The following is a 22,197-nucleotide window of genomic DNA, read 5'->3' as shown; positions in this document are numbered from 1 at the left end:
ATGACATGTACCCAGAACCACCTGCGACAATGTTTTTTACCTCATCAGGCATTGGGATCTCAACCGAGAATTCCAATGGGTGGGGGAGCCTGCGGGAACTATGGGATAGCTACCCACACAGTGCAACGCTCCGGAAGTCGACGCTAGCCTCGGCACTATGGACGCACACCGCCGATTAATGTGCTTAGTGTGGACGCATGCACTCAACTTTATACAATCTGTTGCCAAAAATCAAATTCTGTAAAATCGGAGTAATTCCATAGTGTAGACATACCCTATGTGTCACAAGCTTTGCAAAGCCACTGTTTAATCCTCCTTTGTCTCTCTCCTTACAACTAACTTCTGCTGTGATGCTTACACAATGCTGCCAGGTGATACGGGGCAGGTGGTGAGTTTCATTGTGTGTGTGGGTAGTCTCCATGAAACATATTTGTGTTATTGTTACTTCATCCTCCCACCCACTGGTTTCTCATCCACCTGTTGTGGTCTTGTTATTAACCTAGACTGTAAGCTATTTTGGATACAAGCTGCCTTTGAACTACATGTCTGGTTTGTATGGTGCTTATATAGTGGAGCCTCTACGTGATTGCCACCATAATACAAACAATAATACGCAAAGGGAGACCAGGAAGTAATGTACATAATAATACATTGTATGTTTACATAAATCCAGGAAACTAGAGATGTTCGATAGCATCTGGTCTAAACTTATCCCTATTTTAAAATACTCCCTAAAAGCTCGAACCTGGTCCCACCAAAGTCAATTGCAAAACTCCCACTAAATTCTGTGGAGAAATCAGCTAAAGTCACTCAATCCTATGCTCCAGTCACTGATTTGTTGCATGGTGGCTTGCATTTCATACACATTAATTTCTTTGCCATGAAGGAAGCACATAAGGACCATTTTTTAATCTTTGTTTTAGTGTTAGGAATAAGAAAATGATGAATCCCCGTAGAAGGTTGGTTCACAAAGTGCAAGCTCTTGAGGAGTTCTGCAATTCTCCCTGCCACCCAAGTATTCAGCTATGTATATTATTCTTCCTGGTAATGCAAGATTAACAAGGCAGTGGGAAAACCCTCCCATGCATGTATTTGTTTTCTAAAGCATCCATTACCAAGACACGTGGGTCCCTCACATTCAGTTTAAAACCAACAAATCAAAATATGAAATGCACAGCGTGACAATCCACCAAACTTATGTGCAGTCCATACCTTTGTGTAATGGGAAAGTGCATCTGGTCAAATTGCTTCAATGGAGCTCCTCCCCCACCCTTTTTTAAGGGCAGATGGGCTTACTTGGGGCCACAGCTGTCAGATGAGTTTCACCATTTATGAATTAGTGATTAATTAAAAGCTTGAATAAACATATAAACTCTATGTATTGCTCTGAAAATCATCACACTCTAGTGGACCGTAAAGAAGGATGTATTCCATTGGCAAAGACCCTCAGAAGAATATATCCTGCCCGGTGATCTTGAAAAGTTCATTTCAGAAATGTTAAGATGCCCAAGAGATATTTAACCATTATGACACTGTGTAGGTACCAATGACATAGGGAAGGATAGGAGAGAGGTCCTGGAGGCCAAATTTTGGCTGCTAGGTAAGAAATTGAAGTCCAAGACCTCCATGGTCACATTCTCTGAAATGCTTCCAGTTCCACACGCGGGGCCACTTAGACAGGCAGAATTTCAGGGTCTCAATACATGGATGAGACGGTGGTGTAGGGAGGAGGGGTTTAAATTTATTAGGAACTAGAGAAACTTTTGGGAAAGGGGGGATGGGCTCCACCTAAACCAAAAGGGAACCCCATTGTTGGCACTTAAAATTAAAAAGGTGATAGAGCAGTTTTGAAACTGAGGGCTGGGGGAAAGCCGACAGGTGCGGAGGAGCACATGGTTCAGACAGAGACATCCCTTAGGGGAGGATCTGTTAATGGAGATTCTCTATGTCCTAGTAAGGAGGAGAAGATGGAAGATGATAAAATACAGGTAGGATCTGATGAGAAACAGTCAAATGAAAAAAAGACCCATTCAATTACATCATGTAGTGGCAGACAGTTAAAAAGTGACAAGTTTTTAAAGTGCTTACATACTAAGGGTAGAAGTCTAAATAATAAAATGGGAGAACTAGAAGGCCTCGTATTAAATGAGGATATTGATATATTAGGCATCACAGAAACTGTACCCTCTGGGGCACCTGACATTGGCCACTGTTGGAAGACATGATACTGGGCTAGATGGACCTGTGGTCTGACCCAGTATGGCTGGTCTTATGTTCTTATGACAGAGAAAAAGAGAGTAATGTATAATGCAACTTCTTCAAGTTGCTTTTGTATATTGCATGATGCAGCATTTTGGCTTCCTGTTTACTACAGATTCTATCATTTAAACCTGTATGCACTAGTGCAGAAGAATTTTTGTCTGTTAGATATATTTTTAACATTCTTGTTATCTGTAATTCCTGCCTATCCTTTTTCTCTCTTTCCCTATTTTGATTTTTTTGTTGGGTTTTGTTTGTCTGGGGGAATTAATCTCCCCCACCCTTTGCTTTTGTAATTTCAAGAACAGCTTTTACAGTATTGCAGAAAAGCACACAGAAGGAGAGTTGTTCTTTTGTCATTTTTGTGGCTGCCTTGAGCATAGAGTCCAGAAATAGCAATAGAAAACTGATTTTCCTTGCTTTTTTTAATGAGAATTTAATCATAAAAAAGCAAAGATGCAGTTTTCACTGGAGTAAAGAAAATTAAGCTGTAAAAGAGAGTAGCACATTTAGAACAGGTATGGAAATGTTAACAATCTGGAAAAAGATATTAAGCCAAGTTTTTAATAAGTGACTAGTGATTTTTGGATGTCTCAATTTTTGGGAGCCTAACTTGACTCCCTAAAGGACCTGATTTTCAGAAACTTGGGAGCAATTTGGAAAGGGAATTAGAATGGAAACTGTTGTATTGCCTTAAATATAGTGGCCACTACCTTTCCTGCTCTAAATGTAACTGTCCATTGCCATGAACACACTGATGGCAGTATGTTGTCTTCCTGCTTTAGGGTCTGATCCAGGGGGCACTGAAGTCAATGGTGGGGTGGGGTGTCTTTCCAGTGATTTCAGTGAGGACTGTATTTGAACCTTAGGGCACCTCTACAAAGCAAAGAAAAACTCATGGCTGCCTTGTGCCAGCTGACTCGGGCTCACAGGGCTTGGGCTGCGGAGCTGTTTCATTGCTGTGTAGACTTCTGGGCTCGGGCTGGAGCCCAAGCTCTAGGGCCCTGCAAGGTGGGAGAGTCCCAGAGTTCAGGCTTCAGCCCAAGCCCAGAACTCTACACAACAGTGAAACATCCCTGTGAGCCCGAGTCGGCTAGCACGGGCCAGCTGTAGGTTTTTCTTTGCTGCATAGACACACCCTAAGTTTCTCAGAGAGCACCACATTTGGCTCTGCTTCTTGAAGTACAAGGGAAGGAAGTGCAAATGAAGATCAACACATTTCCAGCAGGACAAACTTGCTCTCTGAAATGATGTATCCTGCTGTCAGAGCAGTCACCTCCACAAAATCAGTGTCTTTTGCAGGGTGGAAAGTTTCTGACAGAACCTGTCCAGTTGGTGGTCTTCAGGGTTGTTGACAGTCTTACTCATCCAGACTTTCTGTAGCCAGTGAAGATGATTTAGGGCCCAGTTCAACACCCAACAAAGTAAATAGAAAGACTTCCATTGGCATTGGGCCTTAGTTCCTTGAATTTCTTGGCTTGCTCAGGGGAAGAAGTGCTTTTCACAATCAACTGTCCATTCACCTAATTAGCATTAAAGCAGCTACCCCCATTGACTGCTGGCAATATGATCTATGCTACATTGAAAATTATGTATCATATCAGTCATAGCCAATGGGGAATGTTGTTCCAATATAGCTTTGCTTAGTATTGTACATTGAATATTGGGATTTGTCCCATGGACGGTATCTCTTTCTCCAAATCTGAGATATAAAAAAGGTGGCTGTAGGCCATATTTTCAGACTAAATAGGCTGGCTTAAGTGCTAGCACATAGAATTGATCTGAATCAGAAATCTCTGCTTTATCCTGCTCTTGCTTTCATGCTATTGTTTGAATCTCTAGAGGTAGGGTATAATTTTTAAGAAGTGCCAAATGATTTAGGAACCTAAGTCCCATTTTCAAAAGTGATGCAGGCAGTAGGAGCCTAGATCTTATGGGAACTTATGGTCCTGAGCACCTACGTCACTTTTGAAAATTGGACTTACATGCTTTTGAAAAAGTTACCTGGAATCTTCATGTGGACTTCTCAAGAAATTGTACATTATGCTTCTAGTCCCTCAAGGGATGATAGGATTTTCACAGGGAATACAGGTGTGTGTTACTCTTCTCTATCATGGCATCACATGCTGGGGGTGGATTATTTTTTTAGATAAATTTATTTTTCCAGAAAAGATTATTCCTGTTACTATTATTTTATTATAGCACCTACCATGGTTTGATTCTTGATGCCATTTCTGCTCTACAAGAGTTGAAAATCAAATATGGCTGATACTGACCTTTAAACCAAGGGGGGATGAATTTCTGATAAGTAAAGTGAGAGAAAATAGAAACACTTAATAAGGGGGCAATCAGTTTTTAAACCATGTTAAGTTTCTATTTCACTTTTTCATTTCTACACTGGTGAAGTTATCAAGTTACAGTATTTACATTTGGGACATCTGTTTAAAAAATGTTGGAAAAGAAAAATGTACAGGTAGTTGTTGGGGCAATAAGGAAGTTGGAAGAGCCAGATAGGGATAGCATTTTGGGGTTGCATATTCATTAGCCATCACGCTGACAAGCCTTTTCGTATTTTACTTTGGTGGCCAGAGCAACACATAAAGTAGCAGTAAGAATTGCAGTTTCAGAAAGAGAAGGGGAATGCTATGTGCACACCCAGCAATAGAATGCTATTTATTGATCCATCAGCCTGCATGAAGTCTTATGACATAAATCTTCTGGTTTTCTCTTGCACAGCAAGTCTGAAATGCACATTGTTTGGAGAGGAGTGCAGAGAAGCAGCAGCATAATGCTTTGGCATATTAAAAGCAATATTTGCACTAATGAATTGTGGCGTTGGTGTTGTTAACCTTCAAGTACATCTGGTTTCGTTACGTATATTATGACTGAAAAGCCGTTCAGAAATACACAATAAACATCCAGCTCTACTGTTTGTGTATATTGTTGCAAGAGAGTCTTTTTTTTTTCTTTTCCTTCTGATGAATGAAGGCCCTGTTCCATTTGCTTTTGTGCATGGTATGTAAAGACGTTTCTTACATAAAAGCCCTGGAGATATGCATTAGGAATACACTAGGACTAAGAGAATGCAGTGGATTCAGAGGTGACCTTTTGTTTGTTCTAGGCCTCAAGTTTGCAGCCAGGCTGGCAGTGAGCCAGTGGGAGAATAGATTTTTATTCATTTATGTTGAGTTCATTCTTAGAGTGCCATGCCAGGGATAATTATAATAAAGTCGTTTTATTTAAGGACTTCAAATTTAGAAACGCTACATACTTGAGGGACCTTTTGTGTATTGCAGCTGAGTTTAAACAGACACCGCTAGTCTTTTTTCAATTTTTTTCCCCTTTACTTACTGATAGCTTCCTCTAGATACCTTTATTACTACAGGGATCATGAATTATATTGCCACCCATTATCTCTCCAGCAACAGTTGACATGCTTCAGGTGGGTCTCTTCCCTTTCATTGAGGTTGCATATGTTTCCTCTTCAGTCTTTGTAACCAAAAAAGGAGCTGGAGCTTGTCTGAAATCTTCCTCTGGCATTACTGGGCTAAAACTGTAATAACTCTGATGTTGTTTGAAAAATCTGGACCTACTACTCCAATCTATTTATTTGTACCCTAAAAATCTGATATGCTGTGCTGTGTATGTACTGGAGGCTTATAAACTCTTTTGAATAAAATGCTTCTACTTGCTTTAATACAATCCTTCTTTCTTGGCTTAATTTCTTTTTTATGTTCAGGGGAAAAATGAATGGGAAACATAAAGGAAGACAGTTGGACATGTGCTAGCAAATTAGTTTTATGTTAAGGCTACCAAAAATGAATCTATGAATTCCAGATTTGCTCTCCAGCAAAGCTATTTTATTGTCATTCATTCAGTTACAAGGTACCTGAACAGTGATCTGAAATATACATTTCATTTTAAATTGGGTAATAAAATTTATTGTCTGTCAAAGGTAGCAGTTATAACATACTAAGCAACAATGCAAATACAGTTGAGAATGTCTGCATTGTTGCCAGCCAGTTTTTCTATAATAGTTATAACGGAGGGGAATTTTGACACTGACTCTACTGTTTTTCTTTGATGATGATAGAGGATCTATGCTTGAACATCTTACATTTTTGTAAATGAGTAGGAGTCTCAACCCATTCTACATGCAGCACAAGCCTCCTAGATGAACCGCTGCATACGTTTGCTCTTATTCTTAATCTACAGTCCTGATGCCAGACTGTAATCATAACATAAACCTTAGCATGAGCTTCCTCCTGAGCTGTCTTTTTCTAGGATTTAGCCTTGTCTCTATCCCTCCCTTTAGTTCTCTCTTGCTTGAGAGAGTTTTACTCCTGAGTTGGATTGAATGAGAATCAGCTGGTTTGGCAGCAGGTTAGCTCTGCACACCCAAACAAGGTCTTAATGCGTGTGATACTGTTTAGCATTATGACTGTGTTGGATTAAGAAAGAGGGGAGAAACTGTGGAGACAATTTTTGGTTACCTTTGTTTAAATGCATGTTCATTTGATTATTAGCATATATACCTCTACCCCAATATAACGCTGTCCTCGGGAGCCAGAAAAATCTTACCGCGTTATAGGTGAAACCGCGTTATATTGGACTTGCTTTGATCCGCCGGAGTACACAGCCCTCCCTCCCCCTCCGGAGCACTGCTTTACCGCGTTATATCCGAATCGTGTTATATCGGGTAGCATTATATTGGGGTAGAGGTGTAATAGTATTTCATTGTAATATTTCTAAAATATAGAGATTTGGATGAGCTTGGGAAAAAAAGATATATAATAAAAAGCTATTGTTCCTCATTGTAAAGTCCACATATTCTACAATGGGTCCTCAGCTTGTTTGTAGCTTTTCAGGGTAGAATTCAGACCTGCCAATCACTAACTCAGGGACCTGCCACAGATTCTGTACAGCCTGTTAGCTTTGCTCTGCTTCTGCAGCTACATGTAGTGTGAGGAATAGAGCTGGGAGGGCAATCAGTTTCTTGTCCCACAGAACTTTTTGAGATTGCAATTTTTTTTCCCATTCTGCATTTGAGACAAACCTGAGACTTTTTGAATTTTTTTGTGAAAAACCATAATCACACCACAGAGTAGCCAACACTTACTTGGGAAGTGACCCAGCTTCAAGTCAGGCAGAGTGGGGGCATGAAACTGGTTCTTCCACATCCCAAGTGAGTGCCCTAACCACCTGGCTATTGCTGTGCTGGGCTGGGTTTCTCTCTTTATGGTTTTGACCTGAAACCTCTCCCAACAAAAAAATTCATGTCAATTTTTGAGAGAAGTTTTGGTTTCAATGAATTGGCATTTTCTGACCGAAAAACTGTGTTGTCAAAGAGTTCCCCACCGACTCTAGTGAGGAGAGACCTCCCTGCTGCAGTGCTATAGGATCTTTCGATCTAGACCTTTTCTAAACTAAAACAAAAACCTAAAAAATAAATGTGTGGGGCAATAGAGTTTTTTTAGTTTGGCTAGATCTCTGCCAAACTTTTCAGCTGGCTTTTGGGGTTGAGTCATTCTTGATTCTTAGCTTCCATTTCTTCCTGTGGCATGGCAGCAGTGTTTGCCCTCTGCTAGATCCTAGCATGGCAGACAGTCAAGTCAGTAAGAAGTTTAAAGTGAACACTATTTCCTCATGCACCTCTTTGTGGATAGAGTTATTATTTTCTTCCCCAATTGAAATTGAGGCCCCATTGTGCTATGTGCCACACATACCCTTTTTGGGGGGGGAGGAGATTCAGGGTTATTCTCCCCTGGGGAGTATTTTGGAAAATACACCAATTGGAGCATTCCAAAGGCAAAAATTTACTCTCTTGTTGAAATATCCCTCTGAGTCAAGTCTCAGAGTCTTCAGAGTTTATAACATTATCCAGAATGGGGGGTGCGTGTGCAAACCACTAGGGGCAAGGGAATCTCCAATAGTTTCTCTCTTCCTTTTCTCCCCCATCCTCTCTTTTTAAAAATAAAACTTGAAGCATGGTTTTGCTGAATGGAGAAGTGCAACCTGAGACCAGTATGTCAAGTATGTGAACTTCATTTTCCCTGTGAAACCAGTACTCCTCCCAGCAGAGCAAACTGCATGAACCTAGAACAGCTGAAGCGATACACCAGTGTTCTTGTTTAATAATACAAAGGTGGTTCATTAGCCCAGCGTGCAGATAAGTGCAGCTGCAGTTCCCTGTACAGAGGCTGCCAAGAGATGCCTCTTGTGTGTGTAGTTCTCTCTTCATTTAATTGTTGCTGTAAAATCCGAGGACTTCATGCACCTGCATTCTGCCCCGAGTCACATCCCAAGGGGTGGAAAGATGAAGCAATCTTGCGGATGAGTTGTCCTGGAACAGCTGTTAGATCCAAAGTGCACCAAAAGACAATCACTTAGCAAAGGGGGACTGGAAAGTAAAAGCACATCTTGTAAGATAAAAGCAGGCTAGTAATACTTAAAGGTCCCTGGAGGGCAGGTGAGGATAAAAGATGAAACACATTAGAGAGCGTCCTCACATATGGTGAAACCATTAGGGGTAAGGTTCATGTGGCTGTGATACTCTGATATCAATCATAAGGCAACACACAATGATACAAAAATCTTGACTGGAATCCCAAAGCATGATGGGGTTTGGAGCTACTGGGCCAAGGTCTCTGCTGGAGTAAACTGGAGCATTGAAGTCAGTGCACCTGTGCCAGTTTACACCTGCATAAAATTTGTCTACTATGCCATAGGGTCATTCAGCTCCTGGCCAGTGTCCTTAAGCTAATGATATACAAGAGAATTATTAGATGTTTCAAATATGTATGCTGATAACTGACACTGGCCTCTATAGAGGGTGCTTAGTACTTGGTAGGATTAGACTCATCATGCATTGCAGTAAGGCTTTAACATTGGCAGGCACAGCAAATTTTTGAAAGCTGTTCTCATATCTTTTTTTTTTTTTTAAATAAAATACTGTATAGAAAACCCCATGCAAGTTGTGCCCTTGGTGATAGAATTGCAGGTGTGTGTAGACTGCTGTTACTTTCATCCTGTCCTTCTTTTTCTGTTCTCCCTCCATTTGTCTTAAGTTACACTGTAAGATTTTGTAGAGCAGAGAATGTGTCTTATGACGTGTTTGTACAGTAGGAGTCTGATCTGACTGGTGCCTCTGGGGACTTCTGCACTGTTGCCAACTCCCACGATCTTATTGTGAGTATTGCAATATATGGTCTTTTTTCTTAAAGACACAGATCCTGGTCCAGGGGAGTATTGAATCTCCACTTTTTATTTATTTATTTAAATGAAAGTTTGTAGCCCTCATTGTTGCCAAGTTAAACTTGAAAACATGAAACCTTAAAGGCTCAAAACTAGAAGGCAAAGAAAAAGTGCCCAGTGTTTTGTTTGTCATGGGACTTTCATAAACAATTTCTGGTTTTTTTTGTTTTTGTTTTTTGCTGTCTGACTTAGGAGTTTTGAATGCTTGTGATTGATGCTATTGCTACTGTGTTTTACAAATGAATAATGCGCTAGATCCTCCCATTCTTAAAGAGATGGAATAGTACCTTGCTTCTTGAATAGTCCTATTGATCTGAGAAAGGTACTACTCAAGGTGAATAATGGTAACAGAATCTGGTCCAAACTATACTTTATTTTAATCTAATAAAATTTTTATTTTTAGTCAAGAATAATATATTGTCACCCTCTTGTGTATACCAACTGATGGAGGTATTTATGTTTATTAACTTGTTCCTTTAAGTAGTTTGATGACATGACAGAGGTCTGCAACCAAAGCTTCTGTATTTTTGACATAACTGAAAAAATACAGCCTTAGGCACCAAAACAAAGCATGTTTTAAATTACCCATTCTCATTGCCTTTCTTATTGGAATGATGCATTTAGTTTTGCATTTTTGTTCACTTACCAAATCCACATATTTTAGAGACATGCTGTATAATATTATTAATCGCTGTGCAGGCTGATGTGAAGTTTTCTGACACAATATATTAAAAAAAACATAGCTGAGAATTAGACATGAGAAATCCTCTAGAATAGAGCCCAGGGGGTCATTGGTTCCAGTATATGACTAAAAGTGAAATTGTGTCTAAATGACTTTTTCAGTGAGAGCTGAGCTGCTGGAACATACATTATCATAGTGATTGGAAAATTATTTAATCTCTTCTGAGGGCTTTTAGTTTAACCCCATTTCACATTTCTAATGCTGATTAGGCCTCTGATCTATTGGTTTCAGTAAATATTTGAAGTTGGAATTTTCCATGGCCTTTGTCATGTCCTGGTTAATGTTTCTTAATGCCTGGGAAGTATAATTTGTTATGTGGAAGATTTAGAGAGTAGCTGTATAGCGTCGAGGAGGGGGAGTCCATTCCCAGTGGAGTATCATGAACCCTAATCCAAGCAAATCTTAATGTTATCGCTGTTTCTGTGGGTGAAGGTGGCATGACAGTTTCCATTCTAAACTCCTGTTTTCAGTGGCTCATAATTTACTGAAAGTCACCCTTTGGGCTGAAATTTTTTGTGCCTCGTCTCTACCCCAAGGTGACTATCTTGCAAGATTGAGCAAAAATGGCTTGACCATTATCAAGCAGAGAGAGAATGTTTCTACCCTTGAATAGGACCAATGGGCGGCTGTGCTGCTATTTGAAAAGAAAATGTAATCTTCATGGGTATTGAGAGACCTAATAAAATACATACTTTAGAGAAAAGGGAGACTTATCTCAGAAAATTCCTAGTCAAAATTTAAATACACAATACTGTCAGGACAGCAAAATTAGTGAAATATGAAAATAAGGCGGAAAACACAAGTTGCTGCATGTACATCCAAAGCTGTTCAAAAAAATCCATGAAAATAATAATTATTGTTGTGTATTGTCTGGAGTCTTCAACCAGATTAGGGTCCCAATATGCTAGGCACTGCACAAGCATATAGTAAATATGTTATGGAGTTTGAATATTAGTACTTGATCAGGTAATTAAAGACTGTGGGCCTGATTCTTATTTACATTCAGCCCCTTTACACTCCTAAAGGTGCTTTGGATAGAAACGTAATTTGCAACCACTTAAAGGCACCTTTACATGCTGCCAGGACACTGTAAAGGGGCCTGTGTATAAATGAGAATTAGGTCCAGTATTGTAATACATATGAAAACTGGAACAGAATTAACATTGTGTTCAGTCTTAGCTTTAACATTTCTTGACTCTTGAGTGATTAACTCCAAGTACCCCAGCATTGGTTTTTTGCATGGCATATATGTGTATACATGTTTGTGCATATATGTAAGTGTATGTTTAATACACTGAAAGTATAGAATAATCCTATGTAGTTATTTCTTGAAAAGATATTTTGCCTGTGGGCCAGGTGCAGGCTTTAAAAATTGAGTATTAAGCGAGAATATTTTCTGTTGGAGATTTTGAAAGAAAGACCTTTACTTGGCACTAGGTAATTGTACACCAGACTCAAATGCAGTTTAGATTGTAGATGGGATCCTTTTTATTAAGGAGGCAACCTCTGAGTAAAATGGGAATTAAAGTAATGAGGTGCATTTTCCGATCACCTCAGATATCTTATTGTCTTATCAAAATGCATGGAAAAATACCCATAAGCCCTGTCAAGCTCCAATTGTGCCCGTTTAGATAAAGTAAAGAATACATACCGCCTGGCTGTAGTGAAAAGCCAACATCTTTAACTTTCAGGGTTGGCCTGTGTAGCTGGAGACTGCAAAACTGAAATAGCAGCCTGGAGATTTATTATTTTTAAAGCAGTTAGAAATAAAACACTCTTCCTCCTCCTCCTCCTTCCTCACTACGCCCCCCTACCCAAATCCATTAAATGGGAATTATAAAACAGCATCTGCTAAATCTTCCCTTTTGTTGGTGTTTCTTCCCTTGTCAGATGTTTCAAAGAAAGATGGGAATGGTGCAGTGCAGTAATTGGAATGTCCCACTGAAGATGCTGAGATCAGCCTATGTACACGGAGTATAAGGCCATGTTGAAGGACACCTTAAAAGAAAATAGGGATGGAAATAGAAGCAGTATCAGGTTTTTATATTTCTTATCCACTGTCTATCTTTTTTTATGGAGGGTCAAATTGGAGATTAAATATACAGAATATGACTAATATTCATTGTTACCAGGAACGCATTTTGTAAAAGTCATCAACTTACACCCTAATTGAGAGCTGTTCTAAGCCAGTTATGTATAGTCTTCAAAAAATGTATTTAGATATGCTGTCCTTTTGACCACACAGGGAATGGTCAGACTTCAGAGCAATAGTGGGATTTCTGCTTTTACATTTTTATTATACTTTTACATTGGTATTTTAAAAGGGACCTAAAAGGAGGTAGGCACCCAACTCTCATTGACTTTCCCATCATCAAGTCTTGGCGCACTGGGGAAGTTCCAGAAGACTGGAAGGGAGCTAATGTTGTACTAATTTTAAAAAATATAAATGGGATGACCTGGGTAATTATAGGCCTGTTAGCCTGACATTGATCCCAGGCAAGATAATGGAGTGGCTGATGTGGGCCGATAAGGCCCAACCAGTCATTCAGAACATGACTTTGGACAATCAGACCTGAAATTTTAAAAGTGACTGGTGATTTTGGATACCTCATTATCTGGCTGCCCAACTTGGGATACCTTGAAGGGGCTGAGTACTTGCCCTCTGACAATCAGATCCCTTTAGGGTTTCTCAGGTTTGACTCCTAGTCACTTTTGAAAGTTTAGGCCTCAGTATCTAGAGCAGTAGTTCGATTTTTCTTAATCATGTCTGACCAGAATGGGTTTTTTTTTTTTTACACTTTGGATCAAATGTTAACTTGTATCCACTTATCTGATCTGCATTTGGCTCGAAATATCTTTTAAGGATTGTTTTATGTAGCTGATAACTCTTCTCCCTTTCCTCCATTTTTTTCTTTTTCGGTTCACGGGACATGCAAAGCAGTGGGGCACAGGGAAAGCTGTGCGTGGGTTTGACTGACAATTGCACATCTAATGCATTGGTTTTCAAAGTTGCGGTCATGCCTCTTTGGGTGGCGGGAGTAACATGGGTTTATTGGGGGGCATGAGGACTTGACCCCTGCTCCAGCGCCGGCTGGAAGGACGAGGAAGAGGGATGGATGAGGAGCGAGAAGGCAGGGCGTCTCCCTGCGCAGGAGTTCAGGGTGTCTATACTAGCTTGCTCACCTCTCCAGAGGCTGATGTGCACATACCCCTTGTGAGATAGTTCCTCCCTGCCCTGTCTCTGCACGGGCATGCTGAGGATTACGCCAGGGCAGAGGGACCTGCGGTCTGTGATTCTGGAAGGAGTCCTGGAGGGGTGTGTGTGTGGAGGGGGCAGTACGAAGAGAGGGTCTCAGCTTGGCTGTCTGTGTCCTGCCAAGGCTGCCCACCCAGAGCTTGCCCTGGACAGGAGATGCTTGCAGACTGTGGAGCAGCAGGGCACCCTGGCTGGAATGGGCTCACAGACCCCAATCTTCCTTGGGAATACTGCAAAGAATGGGATTTGCATCTCCAAGGTGGGGTGTGGCAAGAAAGGGTTTGGGAACCTTTGACCTAAAGTATTGCTAGGACCCTGGAAATAGACTTCAGCTGTTAGACATTGGTTTTTAGACTTTCAACATATATACAATGCTTAAAATAGCTCTATAGGATTAGCATTGTTCTAACTATTTATTTAGCTTATTTAAAAAACACACTTATTCTGAGAAATTAAGAAAACAATAGCCCGTTCTAATGTATGACCCTGTAATTTTTTTCTGCTCTAGAAGCAACAGATGCATCTTACTGCCTTTTAATGACCCCTTTCCCCACCAAAAAGGTGTTCCTAGGGCATGTCTGTCCTGATTCACAAGGCACGTTTTTATTCAAGTGTTTCTGCAGCGTTACAGTAATCTCAGGCAAGATGTCTAAAGGTCTTTTTAAGGATTTCTGATTGTCTAAAGATGCTCTCCAGTTTTTTTTCCTTTATCAGTCTCATGTATATGAAAATCATTGTTCGCTTAATGTGGTCCTCACATCCTAGGTCAGCTTGTGCCAAAAATAACTGTGCTGAAATTAATGGTTTTATATACTCCAGGGTATCTTATTTTTCTCATTCAGTACCAGGATTTTTCCTTTGGGATTAAACTAAAGGTCATTCATCCACATCTCTGAAAGCAACAGTGTGCGGCCCTAGGTGATGACTGTCCTTTGGGATCTGCAGGGTGGCCACATGGAAGTTATTGCATGCTTTTACACACACGGTACTGCCACAACATTGCATTTGGGGAGGTCAGTGATAAGCATATAGCACAGTATATATGTAATATATTTCAAAATAAATCCCCACACAATCTCCTGCTGGGATGAGGGACAGAGAGAAGCACCTATGTGACACTACTGGAAGGCACTCGGATACTATGGTGATGAGGGCAGGATAAAAACTTGACTGAAATGAATTAGTGTTGTAAGAGGTTTCTTAATAAATCCTAAGGACCCAAACCCAATCTCCTGGAACTCAGGGTGTATAGTTAATAGTTACCACCACCATGATGACAAACATCAAGCTGTCACCTTTAGTTATTTTATGGCCACATAATGAGCCTTTAGTGGTACTGAACAGAGGGTACCAGGTAAGCAGTAAGGAGTCTGTTTGTCCTGTATCTGTTACAAAGACTGCCCTAACTAGAGCTGGGTGGACAGTACCTGCCTTGTAGCTGGGCTACGTGCTGGACAAATGCACAGGTAGGATGGGAGAGGGAAGGAAGTATCATATATAAAGTAGCCCTGTCCTATGTACCCCTAACATTGCCCCATCAAAGAAGAAAAGACTTGGGGGATCCATGCAGTGGCAAATTTTTTAACCTATAGCTGCCCCCTTTGTGCTGCCATGCAGGGAACCCCTGGTGAGTTGAGCTTTGTGTCCTATAAGGCAGTGGTTCTCCACCTGGGGTACAGGTACCCCTGGGAGTATGCAGAAGTCTTCCAGGGGGTACATCAACTCATCTAGATATTTGCCTAGTTTTACAACAGGCTACTAGCAAAGTCCGTACAAACTAAAATTTCATACAATGACTTGTTTATACTGCTCTATATACTATACATTTAAATGTAAGTACAATATTTATATTCCAGTTGATTTATTTTATAATTCTGTGGTAGAAATAAGAAAGTAAACAAATTTTCAGTAATAGCATGCTGTGACACTTTTCTATTTTTATATCAGATTTTGTAAGCAAGTAGTTTTTAAGTGAGGTGAAACTTGGGGGTATGCAAGATGACAGATTCCTGAAGGGGATACAGTACGCTGGACAGATTGAAAACCACTGCTATAAGGGGTGTGCACCTCCTGTACAACACCCTGGAATCTAGCCCTTGCTTCTGAAAAGAGGAACCACCTTTATTTTGACTGAGAACCTGTGTTAAGGGCTTAATCCAGTGCTAATCAAACCCTAAATCTGGTGTTGGTGAAAGATGGGATGTAATTTATTGACAGGCATGCATTTTGTCTCCAGTATATCCTCCAGTATCCTGTGCTGAACATCTTCTGTGTATTTATTTATCTTTAGGAGTAAGCAAAGTCTGCCATACTTTGAATGTGCTTACTAACTAACTTCTGATTTCATATGGCTTTGAGAGTATGAACATAGGAAGCATGTGGGCCATAGTCAACTACAGTTTCAGATGGCCTTTACTTCCCCCCAAAAATAAAATAAAATAAATAAATCAGTACACAGCATTGCAAAATTATATTACCTAATTCTCAGGTTAAAAAATCCCCAAATGCTAGAATGGAGTTAAGGCACCAATCCTTGAACTCCTTGCAGATGACTGCCGTGTCCTCAATGAGCTTAATTGATGGACTGCAGTTTGTCTACACGCAAAAACTTGTGGGATCAGGGTCACAGTTTGTAAACTCATATCCGAGACGTCAGAAAAACAACTTTAATAATAATACCTAGTTCTTATATAATGATTTCATTCATAGATCTCAAAGGAGGTCACTATCATATCGCCATATTACAGGAAAAGAGTTGTGTGACAGTTTAGAAATGCAGTGTTGAGACCACAACCTAATAACCTTACTGTGGTATTTTGTGCACTCTTGATTCCTTGTTGAGTGAGATGCTATTGGATGCTAGACTAGTACTTGGAGAATGAATGAATACAGTTCAGGGTTTACTTGGAAGAGTGGATAGTATGGAGCAGTGATACCCGGACTCAGTGGTTCAGGAGCCAAATGAGTGATCAGTGTTACCCAAAAGAGTCACAGTAATGTGAATTCATTGTTTCATTTACTATTTTTATATATATCTACTGACCAAAGATTAGCATTTTATCAATTACAATTTGTTAATAACATATTAATCAGGATGTTTTTAATTACTTAGATTGGTTAATAAATCATACAGTGTTTTAATGTCATGTGCTGCAGGAGACACATCAAAGAGCCATTTGTGGCTTGCAAGCCTCAGTCTGAGTATCGCTGGTATAAAGTGATGTTTGTGTAGTATATGCAGAAGGTAAGGTGTATCACTGTGGTCTCTTGGTTGTCAGATGGTTGGACATGGCTTTTGTGTGAATACCTAAAGTGGAGAGTTGTTAGCTTATGTAGCTGGCATGACATAGGAAGGAAGGCATCATGCTGTGATGCAGACAGGTGCAAAGAGCATGCATAGGGACCTGTTGGAAGATGCTTTATTAAAGGTCCTTTGAGAGTGATACAGTAGGCTCAGCACTACTTCTGGGTGTAGTGAGGTCCCCAGCATGAATTCATTAAGTGCCTACCAGCACGCTGCGGAATCTCTGGTCATGTAGGTGGCACATATGTGTTGGGTGATGTGAAGCCAATAAAAAATCTAAACAGCTCAAATTGTCTAGCTGGAAGGCAAAAGAATACAAGTGTGTCTTATGACTTTAGTTGGAGGGCATGCAAAGGGACAAGGACAGAATAAGATTGTTTTGGGTACTTGAAAATATTTGAGAGTCTTAAAATGTAACCACAGCTTAGAATTCGTGATCTTTGTGAATGCAGCTTGCAAAGCCCTTGCTGTAGGATCAGTGATTTGTGGGAAGCTTTGGTATGTGGAAACTTGGGTTTCTGTGTGAGCAGTATTAAAGCTGGGTAGGGAAAGATGGCCCAACTTGCAGGCTTCTCACTCTTAAATAAGTGTAGGACCCAAGATAAGGATACTTTTCACAATATAAGCAATCTTGAAAACTTTCTTGGTCTGCTGACATTTGGTGAACTTTCTAAATTCTAACAGACTGTGGGCATACTTTGTAATATCATTCAGAACTATCCATATGCTTTTTAGATGTGTGCACAAATGTGGGGTTTGGCAAAGGGGAGGCAAAGGAAATTTGCAAGCCATGTTTGTCAGTCAAAAGAGGTTTTAAGCGCCATGGGTATGCACGTACATTTTGTCATCTTGGCAGCGATCTCTCTGTCACTTAATGTCACCTCAGGAGTCCTTATGAACTTTACAAATAGTGCTGGCTCTCTGTGCAGTATATATACTGCCCCTTTGGTGACCTGTGTAATGTCCATTAGACTTCTGGCAGAATGTATACACTTCCTGGTGCTGACAGAATGTTCATACATTTTTTTTCAAGGTGAACTCCAAAAATAAGCATCTCGGTGTAATAAATAGCCCTGTGCATAGAATCTTGTCAAAGACTCTTGAAATTTCTAGGCCAAGCTATTTTTGAGATATGACAAAATAGTGTTGGAAGATTTAAAAAATGAATTGCACTTATTTTTTCAGTTAGTCACTACTGAACAGGTTTTAATTGGCCTATTTGGATCCTCTTTTCCCCACCCCACTTATCTTATCTCTAATTCCTACACATGTTAAAGCAAAAAAAACGGAGAGCAGTTTTCTTCCTTTCTTCTCCCAAATACTACTCCTTCTGAGTTACCTCTCCCCACATCGTAACCCTAATATTACAGCTCTGCAGGAGTTTTAGACTGGTAGCTTCCTAGTCAGCATGCTAGACTCCTCTGCTCAACACTTCTCTTTCTAGACAGAGAAGAAACAGCTAAACAACTGAGCTATCTGAGCACTCTCCATGGAGAGGAATTAAAGAAAAATTAGACACTGTACCATTGACCTTGGATCACTGTTGTTCTACGACCCATATTCATAGGTTATAAAGCCAGAAGGGACCACTGTGATCATCTAGTCTGACCTCTGGAAAAACATCTAATCTTGATTTTAAAAGCTTGGCTTGTTTGTTTAACCTCAGACCTCCCCCAAAATTCTCTCCTGGTCACAGAGCCCATCAATAAAATTTGACATGGGTTATAGGAATTTTAATAAGGTGGATATAGGGTTGGCAAGAGGCAAATTAAGCCATATAATGGAAGTCATGTTACAGCCTATAGCTTAGAGAGGTTACCATGAAACAAGTATTTTGAAGTCTGCAGAAAGAAGTGTATTGTTTGTACTTCACCATTACAGCTATTCTAACTTGTCTCTCACATCCTCCTTTTTAACCTCCTTTCTTGTTGTCTCATTTGCATTGTATATATCTGAGTGTGTGTAAGATGGCAAACTTCCATTCTGTCTAAACACTGGTAATACTGTCTACTTTTCTACTGCAGGTAAGCTTCAGTGAATTCTGTTCATATTTGCTTTACTTTCATTTCCACATCATCCTTTCCAAGAATAGCCATTTTAAGTTAATACCTATTCCATCCCATGTGCTCCTCATCCAGAGATTTGTTGATAATTCTGAAATAAAATGTTTAGGAAAAATGCCTTTTAGAAACCTGTAATTGATTTTACTTCCAAAGACTGAGTTTCAGGTCCCGATACCACAAATCAAGGGATGGTTCTTGCTGTATTGTCCTGGCAAAGGTCCCTCTCCCTAGGTGGCAAGGATATCAGTCCCCTAAAGAGAAGGGTAACTTTTATAGATCTTTGTGGTACTTATCCTGGAAATAAAAGACTGAAGTGAAAAGGTATTAGCTGCATCTAGGAGAATTTACACGTGATGGGTTAAATCCTTTCCAGTGTGATATTTAGAAGTGTAGGAAGACCACTGGCTACAATAAAAAGCCATGTTTGGAAGAAGAAGCTTTTGTCTTGGAGAGCTAATGCAGTTCTTGAGTAATTTTTGTGGTCTCCAGTGCTTTACATTTAGAGTTAATTTGGACTTGGTTAATAATTAACAAGTAACATTTAGCATATCCATTGTTTTGCCTTTCCTAGATAAATGAGGCTCTGCATTTTTAAATGTAAGATATAGCTTCTCTCTCTCTCTCTCTCTCTCTCTCGATTTTCTAAAAGAGCGGATGATACAGCAAGTTACAATAGTCCTTACCATGACATTTTTATTCCACTGGATACCCTCTTAAAGGAGCACTGTGCTTTGTCCTTAAACTTTAAGATTGTTCAGTGAGTGCCACCCAGACCAGTAAAGTAGCTAAACTCACAGATTGAGATTGTCTCCCATTCTCTGATCCCTTTGCGATGTATAAAAGGGCTGGAGCAGCATAAGAAGACCCTAAAAGCCCTATATCTGACCAGGAAGGGGGGTGAAGATGTTTCCCCTTGTGCAGGCACTGTGGAAACATCTGTAAGATTGCCTCTTGAGGACCCCCTTGCAAGATCTTGGGAAGGGAGCTCTCTGTTGGGATCAGAGCTGCAGCACACAATACTGTTGAGATTCTTGGCAGTGCCACTGCCCCTGGGGCAGTCCTGGGTGGCTGCCATAACTTAGGTCTTAAGGGGTGTCTAAATTATGCTGGGAGCTTCTGCAGCCCCTGGAGCAGCCCAGAATTTGGAGGGCACAAAGGTGGCTTACGATCTCTTAGGGTGTGTCTAATGCTGCTATCAGAGGCGTGATTGCAACACATGTGGATGCACCTGAGCTAGCTTTGATCAAACTAGTTCAAACAACAATGACAGTGAAGCCACAGCAGCTCCAGAACCCACCCAGGACCCTGGGTATGTACTCAAGTGATTAATGTTATTGCGTCGCTGGTATTGTTACTCGAGCTGGCTAGAGCAAGGCTACCTCAGGCATATGTTACTCCTGGGGGAATTCTGCGCCACAGCACATGCACAGAATATATGTCCTCCCTGCTTCGCTGCAGAAAAATGACTTTCTCATGGGGAAACAAAGGGAAGCCACAAGAGCGGTCATGCAACCCTCCCCAGCATTATGTTTTGGGTGCCCAGGGCAGCCAGCAGAGAGGTAAATCACTGTGGGGCAGAGTGCAGTACTGGGGAAGACACAGCAGTTGGCTCCTACCCTGCGCTGGGCTCAGTTGCTTGTCCCAGCTGGGCTGGGGAGGAGGGGACTTCCTCTTCCCCTGCACAGCATCGGGGCTGGGTCAGACCCACCCCCAGATTTCTTCCCCGGTTGTAGGAAGCTCTGCAAACTCCCCTGCCCCCGCTTCCTTCACCCATTGCTCCTTAGCTGCAGGGAGTGGGATCCCTGTACAGTGAGCTGCTCCCCCCTCCGCCCAACCCCCATGCATCCAGACCCCTTCATACCCAGACCCTCCCACTGAGCCTCACCTCCATACTCAGAACCTCCCCAATGAGCCCCACTTCCCCTGCACCTGGATCACCCGAGTGAGCCCCACTCCCCCCACGCCAGGATCACCACCCCACCAAGCCAACCCTCCAAGCATCTGGACCCCCACTGAGCCCCCACACCTAGACTCCCTTGCCAAGCTCTATCCCCGCATCACCCAGAACCCCCTCTGAGCCCCAACCACCTTCACCTGGACCCCCCTACAGAGTCCCATTACTGTTGCACCCAGAACCCCCCAACAAGCCCCTGTGCATGCAGATCCTCCTGAAACCCAGATCCCCGACTGAGCCACCCGCACCCACACTGCCCCACAGAGAACCCTCTTAACCCACACCTGGATCCCCACACACTAAGCCCCTCTACACTTGGATCCTGCCTGCCCACACCTGGTGCACCAGGGCTCTGCGGTGTTCCTGGGCAAGCCCTATCATTGTGCTGTGTCAGGGTTGGGTTCAGCCTCACCGCTGAGTCCGTGTCCCGGGGAGGTGGGGAGCTGCACAGTGATCTCCCACCTCTGTGCAGCCAGTGGCCTGTGCTTCCCAATGCCATGCTGGAGCCTCCACAAATTTGCAGAATTTTAAAATATTGTGCACAGAATTATTATTTTTTGGTGCAGAATGCCCTCAGGAGTAATATGTACATGTGCTGCAGTTATACCTCTGATTCCAGTGTAGACAGACCCTCAAAGATGCAGCACAGAATCTCACCCATTCTTGTCCTCAGAATTGTGTCAAGTACAGTAATTGGGTAAGAATCAGAAGCAGGTTAGTACATCCAGTTAGTGTAGAGACTGGGTTAAAGGGTAGAGCTAGACTGTCTTCATGCTATTTATAGTATTGTCGTGCTGTATTCAAACAGAGATATATTGTGCTGTCAACATTTGCACTCTGAGTGAAAAACTGACTATAAGACATTACAGATGGTTGACAGACTGCAGTAAATCCCAACTAATGAAGAAATGCAGAGCATGTTAATTTACATGTAAGTTGAAGCAACTTCTGTACTGAGTGATCATAAATCACCGGTGTGAGACTAATATTTCAATAATAAATAATATATTTTAAATTAAAAACTACATAGCTTTAAATTATACTGTTATAATTTGATAACTTGTCCTGCAATTCACTGAATGAACTTCAGTCCATGTGCCAAAATAATGTTGCAAGAAATAATTATATTTTACGGAACCAATTTATTATGAGCAGCAACCTCAAAACATGAATATATTGTCTTTCAGATCTAACTATTATGATGTTCAGGTTATGTGGAAGATATAGCTGCAGTTTAATAAACATGCAATATACAGTCATATAATTGTAAATAAAAAACAATTCCAAAGAGCACAACATTTTTTACAGAGTGATCCACTTTAGCAGTAGTTTCAAATTTTACAGTCAAGGAAAACAATAAGATTA

At 41.0% G+C, this 22,197-nt stretch overlaps 1 protein-coding gene across 5 annotated transcripts in view; it reads left to right on the top strand.

Annotated features, from left to right (window-relative positions):
* SERGEF (secretion regulating guanine nucleotide exchange factor) overlaps positions 1-22,197 on the top strand; it is a 245,359-nt gene that overhangs the window by 72,917 nt on the left and 150,245 nt on the right. The window contains exon 10 of one of the 5 annotated variants that reach the window (XM_045016971.1): positions 12,146-12,251. The exons of the other annotated variants lie outside the window; for them this stretch is intronic. Coding sequence (XP_044872906.1) covers positions 12,146-12,235 — 90 coding nt within the window. The 3' untranslated portion in view covers positions 12,236-12,251. Of the gene's footprint in view, positions 1-12,145; positions 12,252-22,197 lie in introns of those variants that run through there. 5 annotated transcript variants of the gene reach the window in all.

The sequence above is a fragment of the Mauremys mutica genome, chromosome 4, assembly GCF_020497125.1.
Source record: "Mauremys mutica isolate MM-2020 ecotype Southern chromosome 4, ASM2049712v1, whole genome shotgun sequence".
NCBI classification, from domain to species: Eukaryota; Metazoa; Chordata; order Testudines; family Geoemydidae; genus Mauremys; species Mauremys mutica.
This window is presented reverse-complemented; position numbering and strand designations above follow the sequence as displayed.